Source organism: Gastrolobium bilobum, unplaced genomic scaffold (genome assembly GCF_033153095.1).
Source record: "Gastrolobium bilobum isolate Gb01-03AN ecotype WA unplaced genomic scaffold, APGP_CSIRO_Gbil_v1 utg50230, whole genome shotgun sequence".
Lineage (NCBI taxonomy): Eukaryota > Viridiplantae > Streptophyta > Magnoliopsida > Fabales > Fabaceae > Gastrolobium > Gastrolobium bilobum.
The window spans coordinates 1-21,177 of NW_026897769.1; the positions used below are offsets into that span (position 1 = coordinate 1).

Below are 21,177 nucleotides of genomic sequence, written 5' to 3' on the forward strand. Positions count from 1 at the left end.
CGGTTAATTCACAAAACTGTAAATTCTCCGGCAGAACGCACTGTTCATAACATAGTCATGATTACAGTCAAAATACTCGAAATCGCTCACTGAATCTAATTATGGCATTTAAATCCTTAAATTAAATCTCTAACTAAGATTTACCAGTTAGGGTCATTATATTCACCCCACCTTTTAAGGATTTTGCCCACAAAATCAAATATCAAATATACATATACCTGACATCAAACTCATGATATCGCTGGAGAATTTCATTCTCCCGCTCCCAAGTGGCGTCCTCAGGAGTCAATCCTTCCCATTGTACCTTGATCATGGGAATAGTCCTGTTTCTCAACACTTTTTCATCACGTGCTAGAACCTTAAACGGTCTCACAACAAACTTCAAGTCTTTTCTTACTTCGATATTGTCCGGCTGTACAATGTGGGATTCATCCGGCACGTATTTTCGAAGTTGACTGATGTGAAAAACACTATGCAAATTTGACAGATGTGGAGGTAAGGCTCAGGAACACCATGAAGTTTCACAATCTCTCTTACATATATCCGAGCCAACTGCTCTGTGGAGAAACTCGTTTTAACTGGTATGAAATGTGCAGACTTTGTCAATCTGTCAATAACTACCCAGATGGAATCAAAACCAGCCTGAGTTCTCGGTAATGCTACTACAAAATCCATAGAAATACTGACCCATTTCCATTCCGGAATATCCAAGGGCTGCAGTAATCCAGAAGGTCTCTGATGCTCAATCTTAACTTTCTGACATGTCAAACACTTACTCACAAATAGAGCAATGTCTTTCTTCATTCCCGACCACCAGAAATTCCGTTTCAAGTCTTGGTACATCTTGGTAGCACCAGGATGGATAGTGTACTTACCCATGTGACCCTCAGTTAATACCTCATCTACCATCTGACCTTTTGGAACAATGATCCGATCCTTGTAAAACTTAAGACCGAACCTATCAGTGGACACAAAGTCCTGCTCTTTCATAGACTGAATCTCTTCATCAAGCAATTGAGCCTCTTTAATCCGCTCAACTAATGAATTCAGGACTACCGTAGTAGTCAATAAATGTGGACTATCTTCTGTATTCACAGGAATGTGGAGATCCCTGAATTTCTCAATCAAGTTATACTCGGAAATCATCAAATTGGCCATACCAAGCGTCTTTCTGCTTAAAGCATCAGCTACTACATTGGCTTTACCAGGGTGATATTGCAATTCAAAATCATAATCCTTCAGAAATTCCACCCATCGGCGTTGCCTCATGTTTAGCTCCTTCTGATCAAACAGATACTTTAGACTTTTGTGGTCACTGTAGACAATAAAATCGGCCCCGTATAGAAAGTGTCGCCAAATTTTCAATGCGAACACTACGGCTGCCAACTCAAGATCATGTGTCGGATAATTCTCCTCATGTGGTTTCAACTGCCGAGAAGCATAAGCGACCACCTGACGGAACTGCATTAACACACAACCTAACCCAAACTTAGAAGCATCACAATACACCACAAACTTACTTGTAGGATCCGGCAATATTAATACCGGAGCTGTAGTCAACTTCCTTTTTAACTCTTGAAAGCTTACTTCACATTCTTGGGTCCACACAAATGGGTTCCCTTTACGGGTTAACCGTGTCAAAGGTAAAACCATCCGTGAGAATCCCTCAATAAAACGCCTATAATATCCAGCCAAACCAAGAAAACTCCTGATCTCTGTAACACTTTTAGGACGTTCCCATTCTACCACTGCTTCAATCTTGCTCGGGTCCACTGCCACTCCTTCAGATGAGATGACATGGCCCAGAAATTGTATCTCGGAAAGCCAGAATTCACATTTTGATGGTTTAGCATACAACTGATGCTCTCTCAGAATCTGCAAAACAACCTTTAGATGCTCAGAATGCTCTTCTTTACTCTTTGAATATATCAGTATGTCATCTATAAAGACCACCACAAACTGATCCAGATAGGCTTTAAAGATCTGATTCATATAACCCATGAAAACGGCTGGTGCATTTGTAAGCCCAAAAGGAATAACCAGATACTCATAGTGCCCATAACGGGACCTGAAAGCTGTCTTCGGAACGTCATCCGGCTTTACCCGGATCTGATGATACCCGGACCGGAGATCAATCTTAGAAAATACAGTCGCACCACGCAACTGATCCAACAAATCATCTATACGCGGCAAAGGATACTTATTCTTAACAGTAACCTTATTCAACTGCCGGTAGTCTGTACATAATCTCATAGACCCATCCTTCTTCTTAACAAAGATCACCGGTGCTCCCCACGGAGACACACTCGGTCTGATAAAATTCTTACTGGACAAGTCTTCAATCTGCTTCTTCAATTCAGATAATTCTAGAGGTGACATCCGGTATGGGGCAAGGGAGATAGGTCCCACACCAGGCAATAAGTCAATTGCAAATTCAATTTCCCTCTCTGGAGGAAAGTGCGGAATTTCATCCGGAAAGACATCCTCAAACTCAGAGACAATCGGAATAACAGAAATTGGCTCCTTGTTGACGCCAACCAGACCTCCCAATAAAACATACCCGGAATCTCCTTCCTTCAAGGCCTTTACCACCTGAAGTACAGACAAATAAGGAGACTCCATTTCTTCATCATGAGATGAGACATAAATGGTTTTACTGCAGCAGTCAATCTTCACACAGTACTTGGACAACCAATCCATCCCCAGAATTAAATTCACAGAAGCAAGGTGCAAGACAATAAAGTCGGCAGAATATTCCCTGCCTTCATACTTGAATTTCACATTTTCACAAACATAGTCTTCATTAAAAACTCTTCCCACAGCCGTAACAATACGCATAGGAGTTTTCATTTTTATCACATGCAGACCAAATGCTTCAGCTACATAATCAGCAATAAAAGAATGCGTGGCACCAGAATCAAACAAAACACTAAGCATTTCATCATGAATAGAAATCATACCTCGCACCAAACTAGCTGACCTCTCAGCCTCTTGCTGAGTCACTGCATATACTCGGGCAACTGGAGGTGGGAGAGGTAGAGATGGTTCCTCAACCACAATAGGAGCCGGAGTGGCCTGAATAGTAGAAACCTGTCCCCCATTAAAGGGGCAGTCCCTAATAAAATGCCCAGGTTGGCCACATTTGTAACACAATCTTTGCTCTTTTCTGCAAACCCCAGCATGAACTTTACCACATGTAGCACATAGAGAAGCAGGCTTAATATTTCCAGGCTTAGAATTTCCCGCCTTTTTGAACTTACCATCAGACTGTCTAACCTGCAACCCTTTTCCTTTAGAATTCCCAGAAGTGTTTTTAGGACCAGAATTAGGAGCAGATTGGTCCTTATGCTTCCTTCTGTAATATTCTTGAATATTTTTACACTTTTTAACAAGTGCAGCAAAAGTATCAAATGAGTCACCTGCAAGTTTTTCAGAGATGTTATCATGTAATCCTCTATGAAATTTAAAAATCAAGTCATCCTCTGTAGGTGGAGCTCTCTGGAAATGAGAGTATTTGGCCAGCTTATTGAACTTATTCAAGTATTCATCAATAGACATCTGACCCTGCTTTAGTTCTTCAAATTCACCCTTCTTCCTTATCCGGGCTTCAGCCGGAAAGTATTTCAGCAAGAATTGCCTTTCAAATAAAGGCCAGGTAATAGCATAACCCTGACATTCCAAGGGCAGACGGGTATTTCTCCACCAATCAGCTGCATCATTCTGCAACATATAAGAAGCATACAACAATTTCTGCTGATCATCACACTCCATGACAGTAAAAATGCGATCCAATTCTTCTAACCACTGAATTGCAGCAATAGGATCAATGCCTCCTTTATAATTTGGTGGTGCATGTTTTCGGAAGGCATTTAGCATTCTTTCTCTTTGCTCTCTATTAGTGGCTGGCTGTGCCACGCCACCCCTGTGACTAGATTCTTCATTCACATCATGATTTCCTTCACCCTCCACAACAATGGGATTTTGAGGAGGAGGAACAGGCTGTTGTGTTGTGGTTGTGGCTCAAAGGCTGTGGCTGTGGACCTTGCCCACCCGCCCTCACCTCAACCAAGAGTAATCTCATCATTTCAATATTCGCCATTCTGCTTGCTGCCATCATTTCTTGATTGGCCAACCTATTAGCCTCTAACAGATCTTGATTTGCTTTCATCATCACTTCAAGCTCTCGCTGCCTAGCTGCAGCCATATTTTGTTGCATCTCAGTTAAGGCCATTATCATTGGATCTGGCTGTGAAGTATTTCCCCGCGGGTTAAGTCGGGGTCTTGCCAAATCTGCCAATATTGGATCGGTCGGGTCAATAGGAGGATCAGAAGTCCTTCTTGGGCGAACCATAATTCTGCATATTTCACACAAAGGAATGAGTTAGCTACGCTCACACTCGGTGATCAGACATGCATATCATAGTATTCCAAGAAAACTCAAGAACATAACAACCCGAACAGTTCATGCAATATTTCACAGGCTCTCCTAGAGAAACTGCTCTGATACCATAAATGTAACATCCCCGTCTCGAGCCGGTTCAATTAACATACATATGATACAAACAGAAACAGCGGAAGACTTAACTTACAAAAATATGAGCTAACTTTTTCTTTTTCTAACTTAATTCTTACTCGGCGTAAACGAAAATCGGGCAGAGTTTCCTCTATAAATCGGACAACTGGGGATTTTCCAATCCCACTCAGAAGCATTTCCTGATAAACAGTTTATACAACATATCAATTCAGAAATGCCAGATATCCAAATATAATCAAATACCCATACATGGGCGCATGCATAACATGGCTCCGTGCCACTAAATCTAACAGCATGCCATCAAAACATAAACCTATCTGAATACTACATCATCATATAACGTTCCTGAATACTCAAATGTACATGCATCAAACTGATAGACATGTACAAAACATATACAGGCCATATACAAAATAAAGGATCAATATCATGATCCATCAAATGCGAAAATACTAAAATACATCAAACACTCCAAAAAGGTAGTAGCCTACAGCCACTCAAAATCCGGTCTGTCAACTGCCTCAGCCACGTGTCGTGTCCCTGCCTAGTGAGGACTCACCGGAAATCTGGGCCCCTGAAAATGTGTCCCCAAAGAGGGGTGAGATTACAAATCTCAATAAGCTCCAGGTTTATAGAGAATTCTCCATACCCCTGGCTCACTCCTGCATGAAATTCAGATACAGAGTATACAAATACAACATATAACAGATATCATAACAGAACAGAGCATATATCCATATCATATCAGAGATGTGCGCCGTCATTCCCAAGGGAGGACCCCAAGCGGAAATCAACGCACGTGTTCCCGAGGGAGGACCCCAAAGCGGAACCAGACATATCAGAGGAGTACACCATCAGTCCCGAGGGAGGACCCCAAAGCGGACGTCCGGGTACTATACAATCAATGGCCAGAGATTGTTACAGAAATCATATTACAGAAGTCATATCAGAGCAAAACATATCATGTTATCAAATAACTCTATATGAATGCATCTATACAAAGCATCTAAATCACAGTCATACAGTCCAACCATAGTTCACTAACCATGGTGGAGCACTCAAGTAGGAAAAGACTCCTTAAACATAGAGCTTACCTCTTGAAGCTTTACCAATACGCTTACTTGTGGAACAAGTTACTTTTATCGCTTCAAGAGATTTCCGATCCTTCTCAATCCCTAGGCACACCTAGAGAATAATTTACAATGCATCAATAAAATGATGCAATACCATGATTATTTCATAAGCATACATTTTATCGCTTATTTTCCTTTCTTTATATTTTTGCCAATTCTATGCCAATACACAAGTCTAGACCTCTATACACCCGTTGGCGTTCTTTAATTTAATCAAGCATTTACTTAAGAATTTTTCACATAAATCATGTTATTTTTCTTTAAAAGTCGCGGGCGTACCCTTAGGGACTCAAGGTATTTTTCAACCATTTGTCAAAGCATTTCACTTCTTAGCTCATCCATTGGTATATTAAAATGCAACCCATTTTATTAGAATAAAATGTAACCAATATATATATACCCCTAAACATCCTATAGTTCGCAACATAGAGCAAGTATTTGTAGGATTTTTTTCTAACTTTGGCATTTCCACCAATTAATCCATTTACACTACATTCCAACATATTTTACCTTTTCAAACATACAATAAAAATTTGCATGATGAACCCTATATAAGCCATGAAGGCCGAAACCTAGGGGAAAAGTGCACTAGGGCTTTTCAATTTTTTTATCACAAATTAATGCTTACTAAACACTATCATTCCTATACAACAACAATCCATCATAATTTTCACCTTCTAACATCAAATATTTCCCACTCAAAACATGCTCCAAATTTTCAAAACATAGATCACAAAATAATACCATAGAAATAGAGGTTTCTTACCTCTAATCACTTGTACAAAGCCTAGAGAATAACCTCCAAACAAAGCTCCATCAAAAACCCACTTTTTCTCCTCCTATGAATAGTAATCCGAAAATAAGAGGAGGAATAACTCTTCACACACTCAACTATAGCTCAAATGGATAGGTGCAATGGATTCCTTGAGTGGTTCCTAATCAATTTCAAGTGGTGGGTCATAAGATTTGGTTGAGAATTCAAGAAGAAATCAACAAAACAAGCAAAACCCTAACCCCCCCCTTTCCATGGCTGAAGCTCGGCCCTTCAGAGAGAGAGAAGAAGAAATTTTTGCAATGAATAGTGATTCATTTAAGTGGCCAAGCTATTTAGGCACATGTGGCCCTTTTGTCGGATGTTTTTCTATCGCGTATTTCACTTAAATTTACCGGAAACTTAACTTAAAGCTACGGATATATTTTTATTTTTCTAAAGTTATTTAAATTAATTTTTATTTCCTAAGGAACAATATTCATAATTCACAGTATGGTTTTTGCACCGTTTTTAACGAAATGCACTGTGAATCACTAACTGTACTTTATTTAATTCTGAAACTTAACACTTATAAACTTATCATTTTCTTGGGCCTATATTGACTTGCTTGGCATATATTGGACTTTCTTATTCTTATTTCATCAATTATTTATTTCTGGACTCTACCGGTTGCTTAAACAGCAGTACAAAATACCCGGTAGAAACACTATTCACGAGATTTTCACGGAAAGTGCCAGACTATACAATTTTTCGTTCTGAACTCATATTTGTCATCAGAATTTTCAAATTATGTTCCTAAAATTATTTTGCTCATTTTAAGCTCTACCGGTTAATTCACAAAACTGTAAATTCTCCGGCAGAACGCACTGTTCATAACATAGTCATGATTACAGTCAAAATACTCGAAATCGCTCACTGAATCTAATTATGGCATTTAAATCCTTAAATTAAATCTCTAACTAAGATTTACCAGTTAGGGTCATTATACTTAACATTAACTAAAACAATGTTTTTAATTATAATTTTTTTTAAAAATAAAATAAAACACCACAACCTAGTTGCTCTAAAAAGTGAATCTTTCAAGTTAGAGCAAACTCATTTTCTCTATATAAAATCACTGCACAAAGAAAAATACAACCATGCAAATGAAAAGAGAGCAAAGCAAAAAGGCCAAAGCTTTCATTAATCAGAACATTGCAAATGAAAATAAAAAAGAAAATGCAGAAAATGGTACACATAACACACATTAGGTGAAGTGGAAGTAGATTTTAACTGGAATCTCAAACCAGAACTTCTGGAAGAAGCACATTTAACATTAATAATAGTACCATGTCTAGCCTTTAATTGAATTAAAAAAAAATCAATTTTTTTTGGAGGAAGGGGGCGCCTACCCTAGCCTCCCCTGGCTTCGCTCCTGGATTCGTTGGATTACGATTACTATTTTATTGAGTTTAATATAAATATTTGAGATATCTTATGTTTCTTTATAAAATTGATAGATATTATGGGCCTGTTTGGAGCACATGATAAAGAAGATAAGATATGATAACTTATCATATCCTACTTTTATCTTTTGTTTGGTAGGTCAATAGGATATGATTAGCTTATCCTATTGTCTCATTTTATCCCATCCAATACATGATTTCTTATCCTATGGGGGGAGCTGGGTTAGGATTCAACAGGATAGGATACCAAAATTGGATACCCAACCCAATATATCCCCACGCTACCTCCCTTCCAAACCCACTCCTCCCTCTCGACCATCTCCCTCCTCCTCGTCCTTGTCGAACTCCCCCTCTCTCTTCTTCTCATGCGAGTGAGGCTCGATGCAGTTTGGTGGGATTGGAGCATTCAGTTTCAAATGTCTCTTCATTCATTTATATAGCAAGTTCATGAACTCGTACTCTTAATTTTCTCTCTCTCCATCATCCAAGGATTTTCCATCTTTTTCCTTTGTTAAAATTTCCTTTGAATTCGTGAGCTGAGAATTATTCCTTGCCTTTCCGCGAAAAGACCCCTAAGTTTCCTCACCTTGTTTCTCCACAAGAACCCCAATTCCAGGATTTATTGTTCCTAATCAGAACAAATTTCTCCACAAGAACCCTAAACCCCAATTTCTGAATTGGGTTATCTTAAATAGAACAAATTTCATAATCTTATCATATTGCTAATCAGGTGCTCATCAAACACAGGATATGATATAAACTTATCAGCCCCATATCATATCCTACCCTTATCCAACTCTCTTATCCTATCCGTTCTTATCCTATCATGTCCACCAAACGAGCCCATAATAAGTTTTGCTTCATTTTTTAATTAAATTATTGAATATTAAATATAATTTATATTACATAAATTTAAAATATTATTTAATATAAAAATATGTCAATGTAGAAATTTAATATAGTTTAAAATTAACGTATCAAAATATTGTATCAAAATTTAATATAAAAAAAATGCTCTCCTCGTGGAGAATAATTTTGTACTTCCAACATTTGCATTGGGCTTTGAACGGTTCAATGTTGAATCTAATCATCAAGCTTTGAAAATTGAGATGCACTTTGATGAAATTCGAAGCACACTCTTCTGCTTTTGCTAATGATTGAAGGCAAGTTAAATCATTAATTACCGCGCTATTGAAATCCATTATTCAACTGAGCCAAAACGCATGAAATGGAAAACAACAAAATAACGGTCGCATATCATTTGAATTGGCGGGGGATTAAACTAAACTTTGCAGAAGGTGTGAACTGGTTAGAGTGGTGGGCCATTTTGCTTTGGAATTTTGTGTTCTTCCACACTTTCGGTGTTTTCAATTTTGGAATGTTGGTTTCCCTTCCCAAACGCTATAAATATCACACAATCAGTGACCTATGTATGCTTTTACTCTTTATATTCTCTTATTTTTCTCAATCTCAAAGAACTAACAGATCCATCACCCTTTTACTCTTATATACTCTGATTAGCTTAACCCTTTTGTTGTTCTCATTTTTTCTTGGCAAACTTAGGGTCGAAAGTTGGTAATTGTTAAAAGTGATTTAAGCTTCTAAGTATTGCTTAAGTTAATTTCATTCTTTCTTTTTTGTTCCAGCTTTTCAGGAATTGGATATTAAGGGGTGAAGGTTTGGATTTGGGGTGGGATAGCTGCCATAAGTGTCCTCTAATTTCTTTAAGACGATGATCCTTGCATACAGTGGATACACTCTATGGAAGTGTCATTTTACTCTTGACAAAAAATCTATTGTAGACAAAAGCTTCTATTTTTGGATCTTCCAGATCTTTAATAGATATAGTCTTGGCACTTGGCATTAATTCTCATTTTACCCTATTCCTTCCAATATTTTGGGTCTTTCTTTATTTTGTTTTGTTTTGGGGTTTGATCTTTCTCAATTTGACAACTTTTTGTGGAACATAGAAACTTAATATGGGTGGGGCATCACTGCCACTAGGTTTTCGTTTCCATCCAACTGATGAAGAACTAGTAGGATACTACCTCAAAAGAAAAGTGGATGGGCTTGAAATTGAGCTTGAAGTCATACCCGTGATTGATTTTTACAAATTCGATCCATGGGAGTTGCCGGGTAATCTTCAATTTCACATTTTGATCATGTTGCACCATAATATGTAAACCTGTAAAAAATAAAATATTTCAGATAAATAGTATATAAACCAGTGTGAAACTGAGACTTTATGAATACTAGAAAGCAGTGTTTTATTTGTTTTTCTTTTCTTCACTTTTTCTTTAGCGGTTAATCATTATAAACAGCATAGCTTTTACGTTGCAAAAGCCGGTTCAATGGGATTTCTTTAGTCAAGCTTTGGAAAAAGCAATGATATCTTCTTTTTTTACTTCACTATTTCTGATAAGTAAATTTGAGAAGCCTAATTCTTTTAGTGTGAAATGCAGAGAAATCGTTCCTGCCAAACCGAGATTTGGAATGGTTTTTCTTTTGTCCACGGGATCGCAAGTACCCAAATGGATCAAGAACAAATAGAGCTACCAAAGCTGGCTATTGGAAAGCCACAGGAAAAGACAGGAAGGTGGTGTGCAAGTCTAATCCATCCAATGTCATAGGGTACCGCAAGACACTTGTTTTTTATCGTGGGAGGGCTCCTTTAGGGGATAGAACTGAATGGATCATGCATGAGTATCGCCTTTGTGATGATCTTGGCCAAGGCTCACCATGTTTTCAGGTAAAGTACACATTTAGTTTTATATATAATGGGTTGGTTTTGGATTGGTCATAATCTGAAGTATCACTGAAAGACTCAAGTTAGTATTTGATCATTGCAGGGTGGTTTTACTTTGTGCCGAGTTATTAAAAAGAATGAGAAGACAAGTGATTCAAAAGAAGGTCACAAGGGCAAAAGGGTTGGAAGCAGTTCCATCAATGGGAGTGACACCTTAATGAGATTCTCTAATGAGCCCTTCAGCATCTCTGGTGATGTTTCCTCTCAAGCAAGTCACTTGAATAATGAGAGCCGTTGTTCAAGCCCTTTTACTTCTTCTCAAGACAATGTGGCTCCAATGGCAGAGTTTAACCAAGTTTCCATGGAAACTAATTCTTCAAACTTTTGGATCTCCTCTGAGATGATTCTTGATTCTTCAAGGGTATATATTTTTTTCTATAGGAACAAAGATAATAAATTAAGATCGAAAAGCTAGATTTTGGAGACATTATTGACATTTTTTCCTACACCAACTGCAGGGATACCTTCAAGAACAAGATAGCGTATCAGAACATTTTCCATTGTATGACTTACCGAGCACAATGACACCATGGCAATCATTGGAACATACAGAAGTTTCACCTAGTTTATCCTACTCAAATTTTAATGGGGAAATTGAATTTGCTGATAATCTCAGTCAAATTGGCTGCATGTCACCTTACTCAGGACAAGGGAATTTCATGGACTTTTGTGGAAGTGGGGATGTTCCTTATGAAGATTATGATCAAATGAATTCAATATTATATCCAAAACCCTTCTAAAATCTGAAAACAAAAGGAAGATCATTCTCCCACTTTTTTTACAGTGAATGGTGTCAAATTTGGGATCAAGGTCCATTTGAAGGCAAACCATGGAGTTGAGATTTAGTGATCTGGGGTTGCAGGAAGACAATTTAAGGGTTGTGATGCTGAGGGTCAAATCCTTGTGGGGACTAGTTAGCTGGTGTTTCACTGGGTCTGATATGATAAGGAATCTCTTGAGACAACGCTTTTTAATGTATGTCTTAGAGTGATAAATAAAGAGTACAATCCCTTGTTGTGTACCAGGCAAAAAGTATTATCTGCTTGATGTGCTCTTGACTATGTTTAACATTTATGCTGTTATGTAGGATCCCCAGGTGACATCACTTTTATCGATTTTGCCCGCTGTTGGTTTACATTCACTCACCTATACGTGTGGTTCTATAAAATAAGGTTATATAATGGAGGAGAACTTATAAATATTTTGTGAACTCTTAAACTCAGTGTTCCCCTATTACCTAGTACTTTTGGAGTTATCTTCACAAATGGTCTTCTTACAAACTCAGTGTTCCCCTATTACCTAGTACTTTTGGAGTTATCTTCCCCAATGCATGCCTATCTCACTCTCACACATATTCCTACACAGGGAGTGATCAATACATCAATGTCATGTTATACTCATTATTAGCCATTAATTCCACTTGCATACAGTGACTCTACTTTATTAGTTATGTGAACCGTTAAATCATATCAAAATAACGTTTAAGATTATACGTGAGAATTACAGGCATAAGTTAATCCTCCCCTGTACATTTATATTAGCACTGTGTGGATGCTAAAGCATATATTATATTGGTCACATTGCTCTGTATCAAATCATAAATGCAGTAAAATTACATGTTCAGGATGCTTTTGGATAAAAAAAAAGTTTCAAGTGCTAAGTTTTTAAAAGCTGAAAGCTGAAGACAGAACTAAAAGGAATTAGATCATGCATGTGAACAACAGGACTCTTTGTTTCATCTTTCAGTCACCTGAGCAGCCATATATATTTGTCACTTCGTTTTTCTTTTTCTCTTTTTCTTTAAAAATAAAGGTAAGAATGAATTTTACGTTCAGAGTTGATAAGACATTCCACAGTACAATTGTTTTGAGAAGCATCCAATAAACTTTCTACTGGCTCATCCTTTTTGCATTAGTGAGGGTCAGGGATCATTAGGTTTTAATGGGAAATTTCTTTGCTCAGTGCATCTTTCACTCATATTGTGATACGTGTCTTATTTTTATCAAATCAATAATAAATAATTTATTTTAAAATTAGAAGAAAGAGACTGATCTGATATAAAGTAAGACACATGTCTCACAATATGAGTAAAAGATGTACCGAGTTTTCGGTACATCTGTAGTACCAAAAATATTCTCGTTTTAACTACTTTTTAACGGAATTGTCCCTCTCCATAAATCAACGGCTTTAAGTAATGAATATTTTGTTGGAACACTTTGTAAAGCAAGAAACAGACCTGCCAACTCACCATTAAGCAGTAGTTTTTTCTTAAATGGTAACTAAGAAATATTAGGAGTTTGTGTCTAACATTCTAAGGCTTATGTGGTGGGGGTTTACTGGTCAATCCCTATGTAAAGCCACATTTCTTGACCTTATAGTCATATTCATTAAAGACTTTTATTATGAATAGAATTGTATATCAATGAGATAAGTGATTATCATTTTTTTTAATTATTCTCTCCTTTTTCAAATATCATTCAAGATAATTCTTAAAAGGGTGATTATTTGCTAATAATCCTAAGATATTTGTTAATAATCATGGAGACAATTTGCCATAATCCTTTAACAAGTTGTGTAGGCAAAATTAGTCTTAATAAGTGCATTATGATCACATTTTAAGCACATTCGGTATATGCATGTATCCATATTAGTTAACCTTTACCAAATGTGCAGGATTAGTGAATTCACTCCACGCATTACTTACAGAAAAATTGTTGCTTAAGAGTTATAACCTTTTACCTTGGATTTTCTAAGGTTTAGTTAAATCTATTAAAGAAAGAATAGTTTCCGAATATGCTAATGAAAATCTGTTATAAGCTGGGATGTGGAGCTTAATTTGGTAAAATATAATCAAATGAAAAAGATTTTGGTGTGGGGGGAATCTTTAGAAAATAAACTTGCGCCAGTAATTCAACTATAAAGAGAAGGGAAAGGAAAGAAAGTACCTATAGCATAATGGCATTGCATGCTTCTTAATTGTAAGGAAACAAAAAAGAAACAAAGAAACAAACACAAAAAACGAAAAAGGTAGAATATGAAAAATGTCCCCCCATCTTCTCCTACTCCATCTTGGCAAGAATCTCTAGAAGGAGCCTCCCTAATGTATGACTTTCAGGAACACTTTCTTAAAGGGCTAACAATTTCAAAACTCTTTAAATGCAACACTATCTTATCTGACAAAGTCAGTGACAGATTCTCCCGCCCCCTACTACAACCTCACCACCTACCTAGTCTCAAGTCTAAAAGTATTTTTGTGACTTTTTCCTAGCTAAGCAAAGTTTTTGTGGTTATTTAAGCAAAATTCCTTCAACCATTATTCTCCACTGGCCAAGTTTAAAACAAAATGAGTAAAAAGCATCCTCAATGGAAGTTAATTTATAGGTATTGATAGTTTATATTTCTTGGTGAATCTTTCTAGTGGAAGATGAGATCAAAGGTTTAAGTGGTTATTATTATTATGCACAAAATATTACATGGACAGCACTCATGAAAGGCAAGAGGGTAGTATAGTATTCCTTACCCCCCTTATGAAGTTCTAGTATAAGCTTGCAATTTGAGGACTGCAAAAGACTTCCACTTCTTGAAGAGTTGCTTTGGACTCATCACCAAAAATAGACTCCTTGCCATCCTCCCTCTTAGCATAAGACAATCCCAACCTAGACTTAGCTTGCCTCAAGTCACCAATGCCAGAATTGGTATCAGGCCCTGCAAAGCCACCCATAACTGGGGCTAATGGGGGCCCTATGAGTAGGCCATCAGCCCCAAATTGTGGCCCCCCACGAGCATAATCAAACAGGGCTGCACCACTGCCACCAATCTTGGGCAAAATTATTGGTTTAGTTTCATTGTCTATCCAATAAAATAGGAAGGCATCAAATGTGTCATAGTAGTCATCTGTGCTTCTATAGCCTTCAGGGCTAAATGCACCAAACTTGAAAGACTTGTTTGTATAGCCGATTATCACACATGGCCCCTTGAAATCACAGCATTCATGGAAATCAGTTGCACTAAATCCATCAATTGTAGCCCTATAGCAGCATTTGAGTTCCTTCCCTGATCATAGTTTCTTCAAATCTCATATATATGTTGAGTTTTTATTATGGATAGTAATAATAAATGGTAATAGTAACATGATTTTACATTGTTTATAGTAATTTTCCATTACCTTACTAGTTTAAAACTTCAAAAGAGAGAAAGAGAGGCAGTACCTTTCAAAAAAGTTTTATCCACCAGCGAAGTTGAGAAAGTAAGATCAATGTCATGGTATTTAATCTGAGGTTTGTCATCAACCCTCTTTCTGCCTATGTTCCAACCGAATAAGCAATATGGGCTTGTCTTCCAACCTTGGAATGATAGAGAGTTTGGGATACAAGATGCCATCCAGATATGACCAACTAAACACTATCCATCCACCTAGTGCACTTTCTCCAATAAAACACAATTCATCATCTTATCCATATTTACTCAAAATATCTTGCACACCTTTACATAAGTTCATGGAACAAAATGATACATGGGCTCCATAGTCAGTACTCACTAGACCCACATCTACAGAAAGCTTGGATCACATTAATTTTTATATTATTGTCAATATAAATCATATATAATTTCCATCCCTTTTTTTTAAGGAAATACAAAACTAATCCTAAAAATGAATTTGAGCGTTACAACTTAAAATAAAAAGTGTACTTCTTATTATCATGTATTAATATAGGGAAAAATATGTTCTTTAAAATGACATAACTTCTGTCATTTTACTTTCACAAAAAGGTTTGACCCACATTTTTTTTTGTCCACTCCCTCTCTCCCATGATTTATCTCTTTCTCTCATTTAAAATGACACAACTTTACGTCTTTTAAAATGATAAACATTTTTCCCATTAATATATATTCTCTAGATGTATTGAAACATAGAATCAGCATTAGTTGGAAAAATGAATTAGATTTTAAATTTAGTGATATCTTCATAAATTATGATTATTAGATTTATGCCGTGTTAAATTTTTATATTACAGCTTAAAATGAATATTGGAAACTTATTTATCTAGAGATAATTTCAAGAATAGTGCATAACTAAAAGGCTTAATTTAATCACGCTTAAACAAATATAAAATACGCAAATTCAAACAAAGATGTTGATAATTGGTTTTAATTCAAGAAAAATGGATCAATTTTAAAGAATAGATACTTCTATAGATACCATGATAGATAGTTTGATAGTAAATGTATCCATGCATTTTATAATATAGAATATATAGCATCATTTCGGGAGATATTCTTTTATGGACCAAGTGTAAAACATAATCAAACATATATATCATCACCATCGCTAATCAAAAAACATATAAACCATATCCATGAAAGAATGTAGTATTCCCTGGGATCCCTGAATTAATCAACTCCATGAGAAGGTAAATGGTTCTCTAACACATCAACTCGGGGTTTCTCACAACTAACACAAATCTCATCACCGGGTCTAAACTCTTTGAAGCATGCTAACCTCCCCAGTTCTTCAACTTCCTCTATAATAAAGTCCAGTTTTGCCACTGTTTCCACAAGCAAAGATGCAAAAGCAGCAAAAGGCAAAGCTTCAGAGAACTCAAGGCTAGTGATGGCGATTTTACTCAGCTGGTGTCTTAACACCTTTCGTTCTGATGCTTCCTTTGGTTGTTCAGTGGATACCCTTTTGGTTTTCCATTCTTGCAATGCTGAAGAATCGGTTTTAACACTTGATAGTGAGGTTTTTCCATGTTTTGTGTTCCCTGCTTGTGCAGCAGCCATGGCAAGCATGTTGTTAGCTTGGCTGTCATTGGAACCTAAGAAGAGCCGAGGCTGAGATTTTATGGCAGTGTTGAGGTCCTGTAGTGCTTCATGAAGATGATCAGAGAGTATTTCCGGAGAGCAATGGCGACGATTCCTTATGCTATTGGCAAGTTCTATCAGCACTTTTGATACCTCTGTTGCTAGCCTTATGCAAGGGTCCTTGAACATGACTCTAACAGATCTTGGTGTCTGAAAGAAAATTTCAAATTAAGGATGAAAAACTTGTACAACTAATAGTGGATTAAGGAGAAATTGCATGGTGCATCCTCTCTTAATAAGAACTGTAAAAGTAATAATGAAAAGTAATTAATGTAGCTTGGTGCCTTATTTTTACATTTCTTTAGATTTAGCTTACTTCACTAATAACTCACTATTTTGTGTTGATAGCTTTTTATTATTGCTTTAAAAGTAACATTAGTAACACTCTTCTAAAGTTTTCAAAACAAAATAATAAGTTCCAAATATGAAAGTTGTGTAATAAGAAATAACTTTGAGGTATCATTGTCATTTATCAAATGAGATGATAAGTTGTGACCTGTGACAGTGTAAAGAACCAATTCAACCCAAAAATTTAAGTTGTTGGGTGAGAGCTCTTTTAATGATTTATATTATTCTCTAACATGTCCCTTCACAGAGAGCTCACTGGGGCTTGAAAGATGGACAATGCATAAATTCACCTACTTGTGCTAACAAATTCCTCAAGACTTAATTAATTATTAATTAAATGGGGACGCTGAGAATCGAACCCATGACACCGAGGCTCTGATACCATATAAAGAACTAATTCTACCCAAAAGCTTAAGCTATCTGGTAAAAGCCCTTTTAATTGTTTATATTATTCTCTAACAGAATTTGCAGCTTCACATAAATGGTTGAATTTATGCAAGTAATCAAACGTTACCTGAATTTGTGTTCTCAAACAGCCATGTAAGGCTACCACGGTATAGCCAAATTGACGAAGAACATTTCCAACTTTTACATACTGCTGCCCTGGAAATCTGTGACAGTACCTTGAATGCCTTGGCTCCCAACTTGCATGTAATGCCTGCACAATTCATTTGTACACTAGGCTAATCAACAAATGATATATTATGTTTTTAAATATAAAATAATTGTGTGACCCAAAAGATTTATGCAATTATTTAATATTGATTGGCTTTGTGCACACAAATTTTGTGTACCAGATGTATACAAGAATTTCTCTTGAAGATCTGCTTTTAATGCTAGCTTCATTATGTTAGGATGTTTTAAAATGAAACAAAAGCATATAGATGACTTACCAGAGTTTCATCAGTGAATTTTGAATCCAAAACAGCCTTATAACCTTTGTATATGGGATCCTCAGACGATTTTATATCTCCAGAGGCTTCCATTTCTCCATAAAAGTATTCATTGACACAAACTGCAGGATTTTACCTTGATTAGTGTTAGTGTTAATTTACACAGTAAAGCACAGGACTAGGAGGTTTGATAATTTGCTTTACAGAAAAAATCGTATAGATTTTTAAGTTGTGGTAAAGGACACAGAAAGTGGTGAACTTGTATAGGTGTGTGATGATTTTGCATACCTTCAATAGATTTGGCTAGGCCTTCAAGCTTGAAAGCTGTGGAATCATGGAGGTCTTCCCCTGACCAATTTGGAAATATCAATATACTCATCAGAAGGCAAACGACACAGCCTATGGCTATGGTGTAGAAGCGGTCATGTGCAATCTTCAAGACATTTTCAACCCGGTAACTCGAAACAGTTATCAAGTTGAAGGTCAAGAGAAATATAACAACACCATAATCATAGTTCTTCTTTATATATGGAAAGAACCTCATATAAGTGGCTGCAGCTCCTGCCATAACAAAATGATAGGACAACACATTTAGATCAGAGTTCTTTTCTGAGTTTTTTTTTGTTACAATTGAGGTCTAAATATTTGCTAGTAGAAAGTGAAAAAAATAGGTTAAGTGTGAGTAATGACCAATGAGTCAAGGTCATATTTACAAGTTTCACCTTCACAGGCTTATAACTAGTATCAGATCCTTGTCTAGGAACCATTTGTTCTCTTCATTGAATGGATTATGGTAACATAAAATCATTTAGGCTTAAATTTTCATGAGTTGGTTGTTGATATGGTATCAAAAGCCTATGTGATAAAATGTTTAGAAGTTTGATCCATATACCTATGATAAAAACTGCAGCCCCAATGAAAACAGCTTGAAGGATCCTACCAGATGCATTTGCAACATACTCAATAAGAAATGCCAATAATCCTGCTAATAGTGTCCCCAATCCTCGGTTGAGTCCTTTGCATAAAGTTGCCCCTGCGACCAAAAGAAAGCTAGAAATTAAGGTCATCTATACAATGTATTATATGTCTATATCACTATGTCTACGTCCAAAACAAAGTAGTTATATAAAACTATTAATATGGCTTTCACTTAATAGCTTAAGCTTTCGGTTCGAATGGATTCTTTACATGATATCATATTTTGAGAGAATCTAACCTGCAGTGAACTCGAGCACCACCACGACGGTCATGACAGCCCAAATAGCATTCTGGCCAACCCCTTCAAAGAGTGGCTCCAACAGATACAACAAAGAAACTAGAGTCAGAGACAAACCAACTTTGAATGCATGGATCACCCTTCTTGGGTCATCATGTCCCACCTTCCAAGTAGTTTGCCAAGCCAAACTAGGTAACCTCCTTAGCTTCTCATCAAAAACATGCATACGTTTCTTCCAATTCCCAGTGATTCTTCCACCCTCATTCCCAGCCATTGCCATTTCCAACCCTGCATGAACCTTAAAAACCATTTCTTAATGAAGAAACAGATTCTATTTAGACTCAGACTAGTGGAAGCAGGTCTCAAAGAATATGGAATTCCAAATGCAACAAGTTAAAGAGGCTTCTCAAATGGTGTTTGATATTTCAGCCCTTAACACAGGAAATAGTTTTTTGAAGAAAAAAAAATGGAAAGGTGCTGATATTTTTATGAGATAACGGGGATTCTAGATATATAATGATGAAAATCCCAACCTTCTCCAAGAACCGTGAACTTTATATGGTGTGGTATAGGGAGAAGCTGGCAATGTTCTTTCTACATTCACGTGCATTCCATTAAAGTACACAAGGCTTTTAAAGTGAGTAGCTTTCTCAAATCTTAATTAGATGTCAACAAAGAGTGGAAACCTTATTATACTTGTGCTAGCACTAATGACTTTTTGTTTTTGTTTGCAAAGCCGTTTAACGAAATTTTTTGTATATTGTTACATCTATAAACTATTAATATTGATATCTCCCTTTACTTTCTATGGTTATGCTTAATTTGCCCTTGAATATTATGAAAGTGACCATCAAAGATCTAGTTTAACCGGCCAAGGCTACGTACAAGAAGGTACAATACAACGAAAAACTACTCAATTTGATTCCGTTTAACAAGCAGAAAAATCATTCTGTAAACATAAAGCTATATAACATACGTATTATACTATTATTAAATTTTAATATGATGTGTCAAAATCAAATAGTATATATACATAATTACATATATAAACTTAATTACTCGTTAAGCTGTATGTCCTTTGTCCGTTTCTTTGTGATTGCAAATATCACTCTTGGAGACTGTCCTGTCACCGATGTCATTGTTTCACAGACTCACATTTAGAAAGTGAGTATGCAATGTGAAAGCAAGCAATTCTTGCTAGGCATAGTTCAGAGTTTGATTCGCATTAAAGACAGTGGAGTCCAAATAGGTTCACGGAAAAAATGGCCAATTGGGTATATCCTCTCAGGTAAATGGTAGAGAGGTGTCCCTATCCTGCATGGAAAATAAGGTAGCCACTACTTTTAGACAAAGAATTTTAACCAAAGGTTTTTTTTTTTCCTCTTATAAACTTTTGGTAAGGTAGGTGGCAAGACAAAGAAAAAGGCAAAACTATAGAACTTCTCAAGAAAACAATTCAAATGGAAACTGGAAAGCCTCTTAAAACATCTAACGGGTGGGTGTTTGGTACAGGAGAACTTTTTTTTTTACTAGGAAAATATGAAGTAGGTTATACTTACAACCTTCTTTTTTTACAACCTCTTATAACCATATCTTAACACCGTTGATTTCCGCCAATCAGCGGTTATGATTTTCACAAATTAAACTCATTAATTAATTATTAATTCACAATAAATGATAACCGTTGATTGACGGAAATCAACGGTGTTAAGATATGGTTGTAAGAGGTTGTAAAAAAAAAAGGTTGTAAGTATAACCTTCCTCAGAAAATATAATTACAAGGAAAAACATGGGAAAGTAAGTTTAATAGAAAAGTTTAAAAAAAGTTGTTTGGTACTGTTCTGTCTTTGGGACAGAGATGTCCAGCCCAATAAGTTGGTATATTACTCTTGGATCTAGTGCCCTCTCTAAGGTATCTATGGAAGAGATACCCTTGAGTCGAGCAGATCACTGTGCACAGAATACTATTAACGACGTTAGCCAATGGGGTGTGTGTGTGCACAGTGACAGCATACAGTAAGAGAGAGAACGTACGTACCTTTAGGGTTTACCTCTTATTTATAGGAGTTACCTGTGGGTAATGTCATGTGGGCCTTTAGTGCCTCTGATGAGGGCTCAGGCCTATCTGCTATGCTGTCGTATTAGGATTAGTATCCTTGATGGATTCT

General features: G+C 36.5%; 3 protein-coding genes across 8 annotated transcripts; 1 reads left to right on the forward strand and 2 right to left on the reverse strand.

Annotated features, from left to right (window-relative positions):
• Positions 1–4,187: 4,187 nt before the first annotated feature.
• LOC133310098 (uncharacterized) lies at positions 4,188–15,131 on the reverse strand. 6 transcript variants are annotated; one of them, XR_009751402.1, is made up of 5 exons: positions 14,899–15,131; positions 14,211–14,743; positions 9,979–10,069; positions 5,629–5,719; positions 4,188–4,355 (listed from the first exon to the last, which is right to left on the reverse strand). XR_009751402.1 is itself a non-coding variant. In XM_061510985.1 (2 exons), exons 1-2 carry the CDS (start codon positions 15,068–15,070, stop codon positions 14,226–14,228), a joined length of 690 nt encoding a protein of 229 aa, XP_061366969.1. In that variant the 5' UTR covers positions 15,071–15,131; the 3' UTR covers positions 13,987–14,225. The 6 variants fall into 6 exon arrangements, 1 of the variants encoding a protein (XP_061366969.1); XR_009751401.1 differs by lacking the exon at positions 4,188–4,355 and adding an exon at positions 4,866–5,108; XR_009751403.1 differs by lacking the exon at positions 5,629–5,719 and having other exon boundaries at positions 4,190–4,355.
• On the forward strand, positions 9,864–11,430 carry LOC133310097 (NAC domain-containing protein 71-like). The gene is made up of 5 exons (XM_061510984.1): positions 9,864–10,020; positions 10,347–10,633; positions 10,734–10,923; positions 10,954–11,051; positions 11,149–11,430. The coding sequence occupies exons 1-5, from the start codon at positions 9,864–9,866 to the stop codon at positions 11,428–11,430; spliced, it is 1,014 nt and encodes a 337-aa protein (XP_061366968.1).
• An 801-nt stretch (positions 15,132–15,932) lies between the features above and the next one.
• LOC133310099 (aluminum-activated malate transporter 12-like) lies at positions 15,933–19,434 on the reverse strand. Its single transcript, XM_061510986.1, has 6 exons — positions 19,010–19,434; positions 18,686–18,826; positions 18,082–18,354; positions 17,794–17,915; positions 17,415–17,558; positions 15,933–16,702 (listed from the first exon to the last, which is right to left on the reverse strand). The coding sequence occupies exons 1-6, from the start codon at positions 19,317–19,319 to the stop codon at positions 16,082–16,084; spliced, it is 1,611 nt and encodes a 536-aa protein (XP_061366970.1). The 5' UTR covers positions 19,320–19,434; the 3' UTR covers positions 15,933–16,081.
• Between the last annotated feature and the right edge of the window lie 1,743 nt (positions 19,435–21,177).

Bases quoted from the DNA above. Each gene is read 5' to 3' on its own strand.
- LOC133310097 (XM_061510984.1), top strand. From the start codon at position 9,864: ATGGGTGGGGCATCACTGCCACTAGGTTTTCGTTTCCATCCAACTGAT. The intron at 10,021-10,346 runs GTAATCTTCAAT...TGTGAAATGCAG, and splicing joins CGATCCATGGGAGTTGCCGG to AGAAATCGTTCCTGCCAAAC. The intron at 11,052-11,148 runs GTATATATTTTT...CACCAACTGCAG, and splicing joins TGATTCTTGATTCTTCAAGG to GGATACCTTCAAGAACAAGA.
- LOC133310098 (XM_061510985.1), bottom strand. From the start codon at position 15,070: ATGGCATCTTGTATCCCAAACTCTCTATCATTCCAAGGTTGGAAGACA. The intron at 14,744-14,898 runs GTACTGCCTCTC...AACTATGATCAG, and splicing joins GGATAAAACTTTTTTGAAAG to GGAAGGAACTCAAATGCTGC.
- LOC133310099 (XM_061510986.1), bottom strand. From the start codon at position 19,319: ATGGTTTTTAAGGTTCATGCAGGGTTGGAAATGGCAATGGCTGGGAAT. The intron at 18,355-18,685 runs GTATATGGATCA...TTGTTATGGCAG, and splicing joins GGCTGCAGTTTTTATCATAG to GAGCTGCAGCCACTTATATG. The intron at 16,703-17,414 runs GTAACGTTTGAT...ATTTTCTTTCAG, and splicing joins GTTTGAGAACACAAATTCAG to ACACCAAGATCTGTTAGAGT.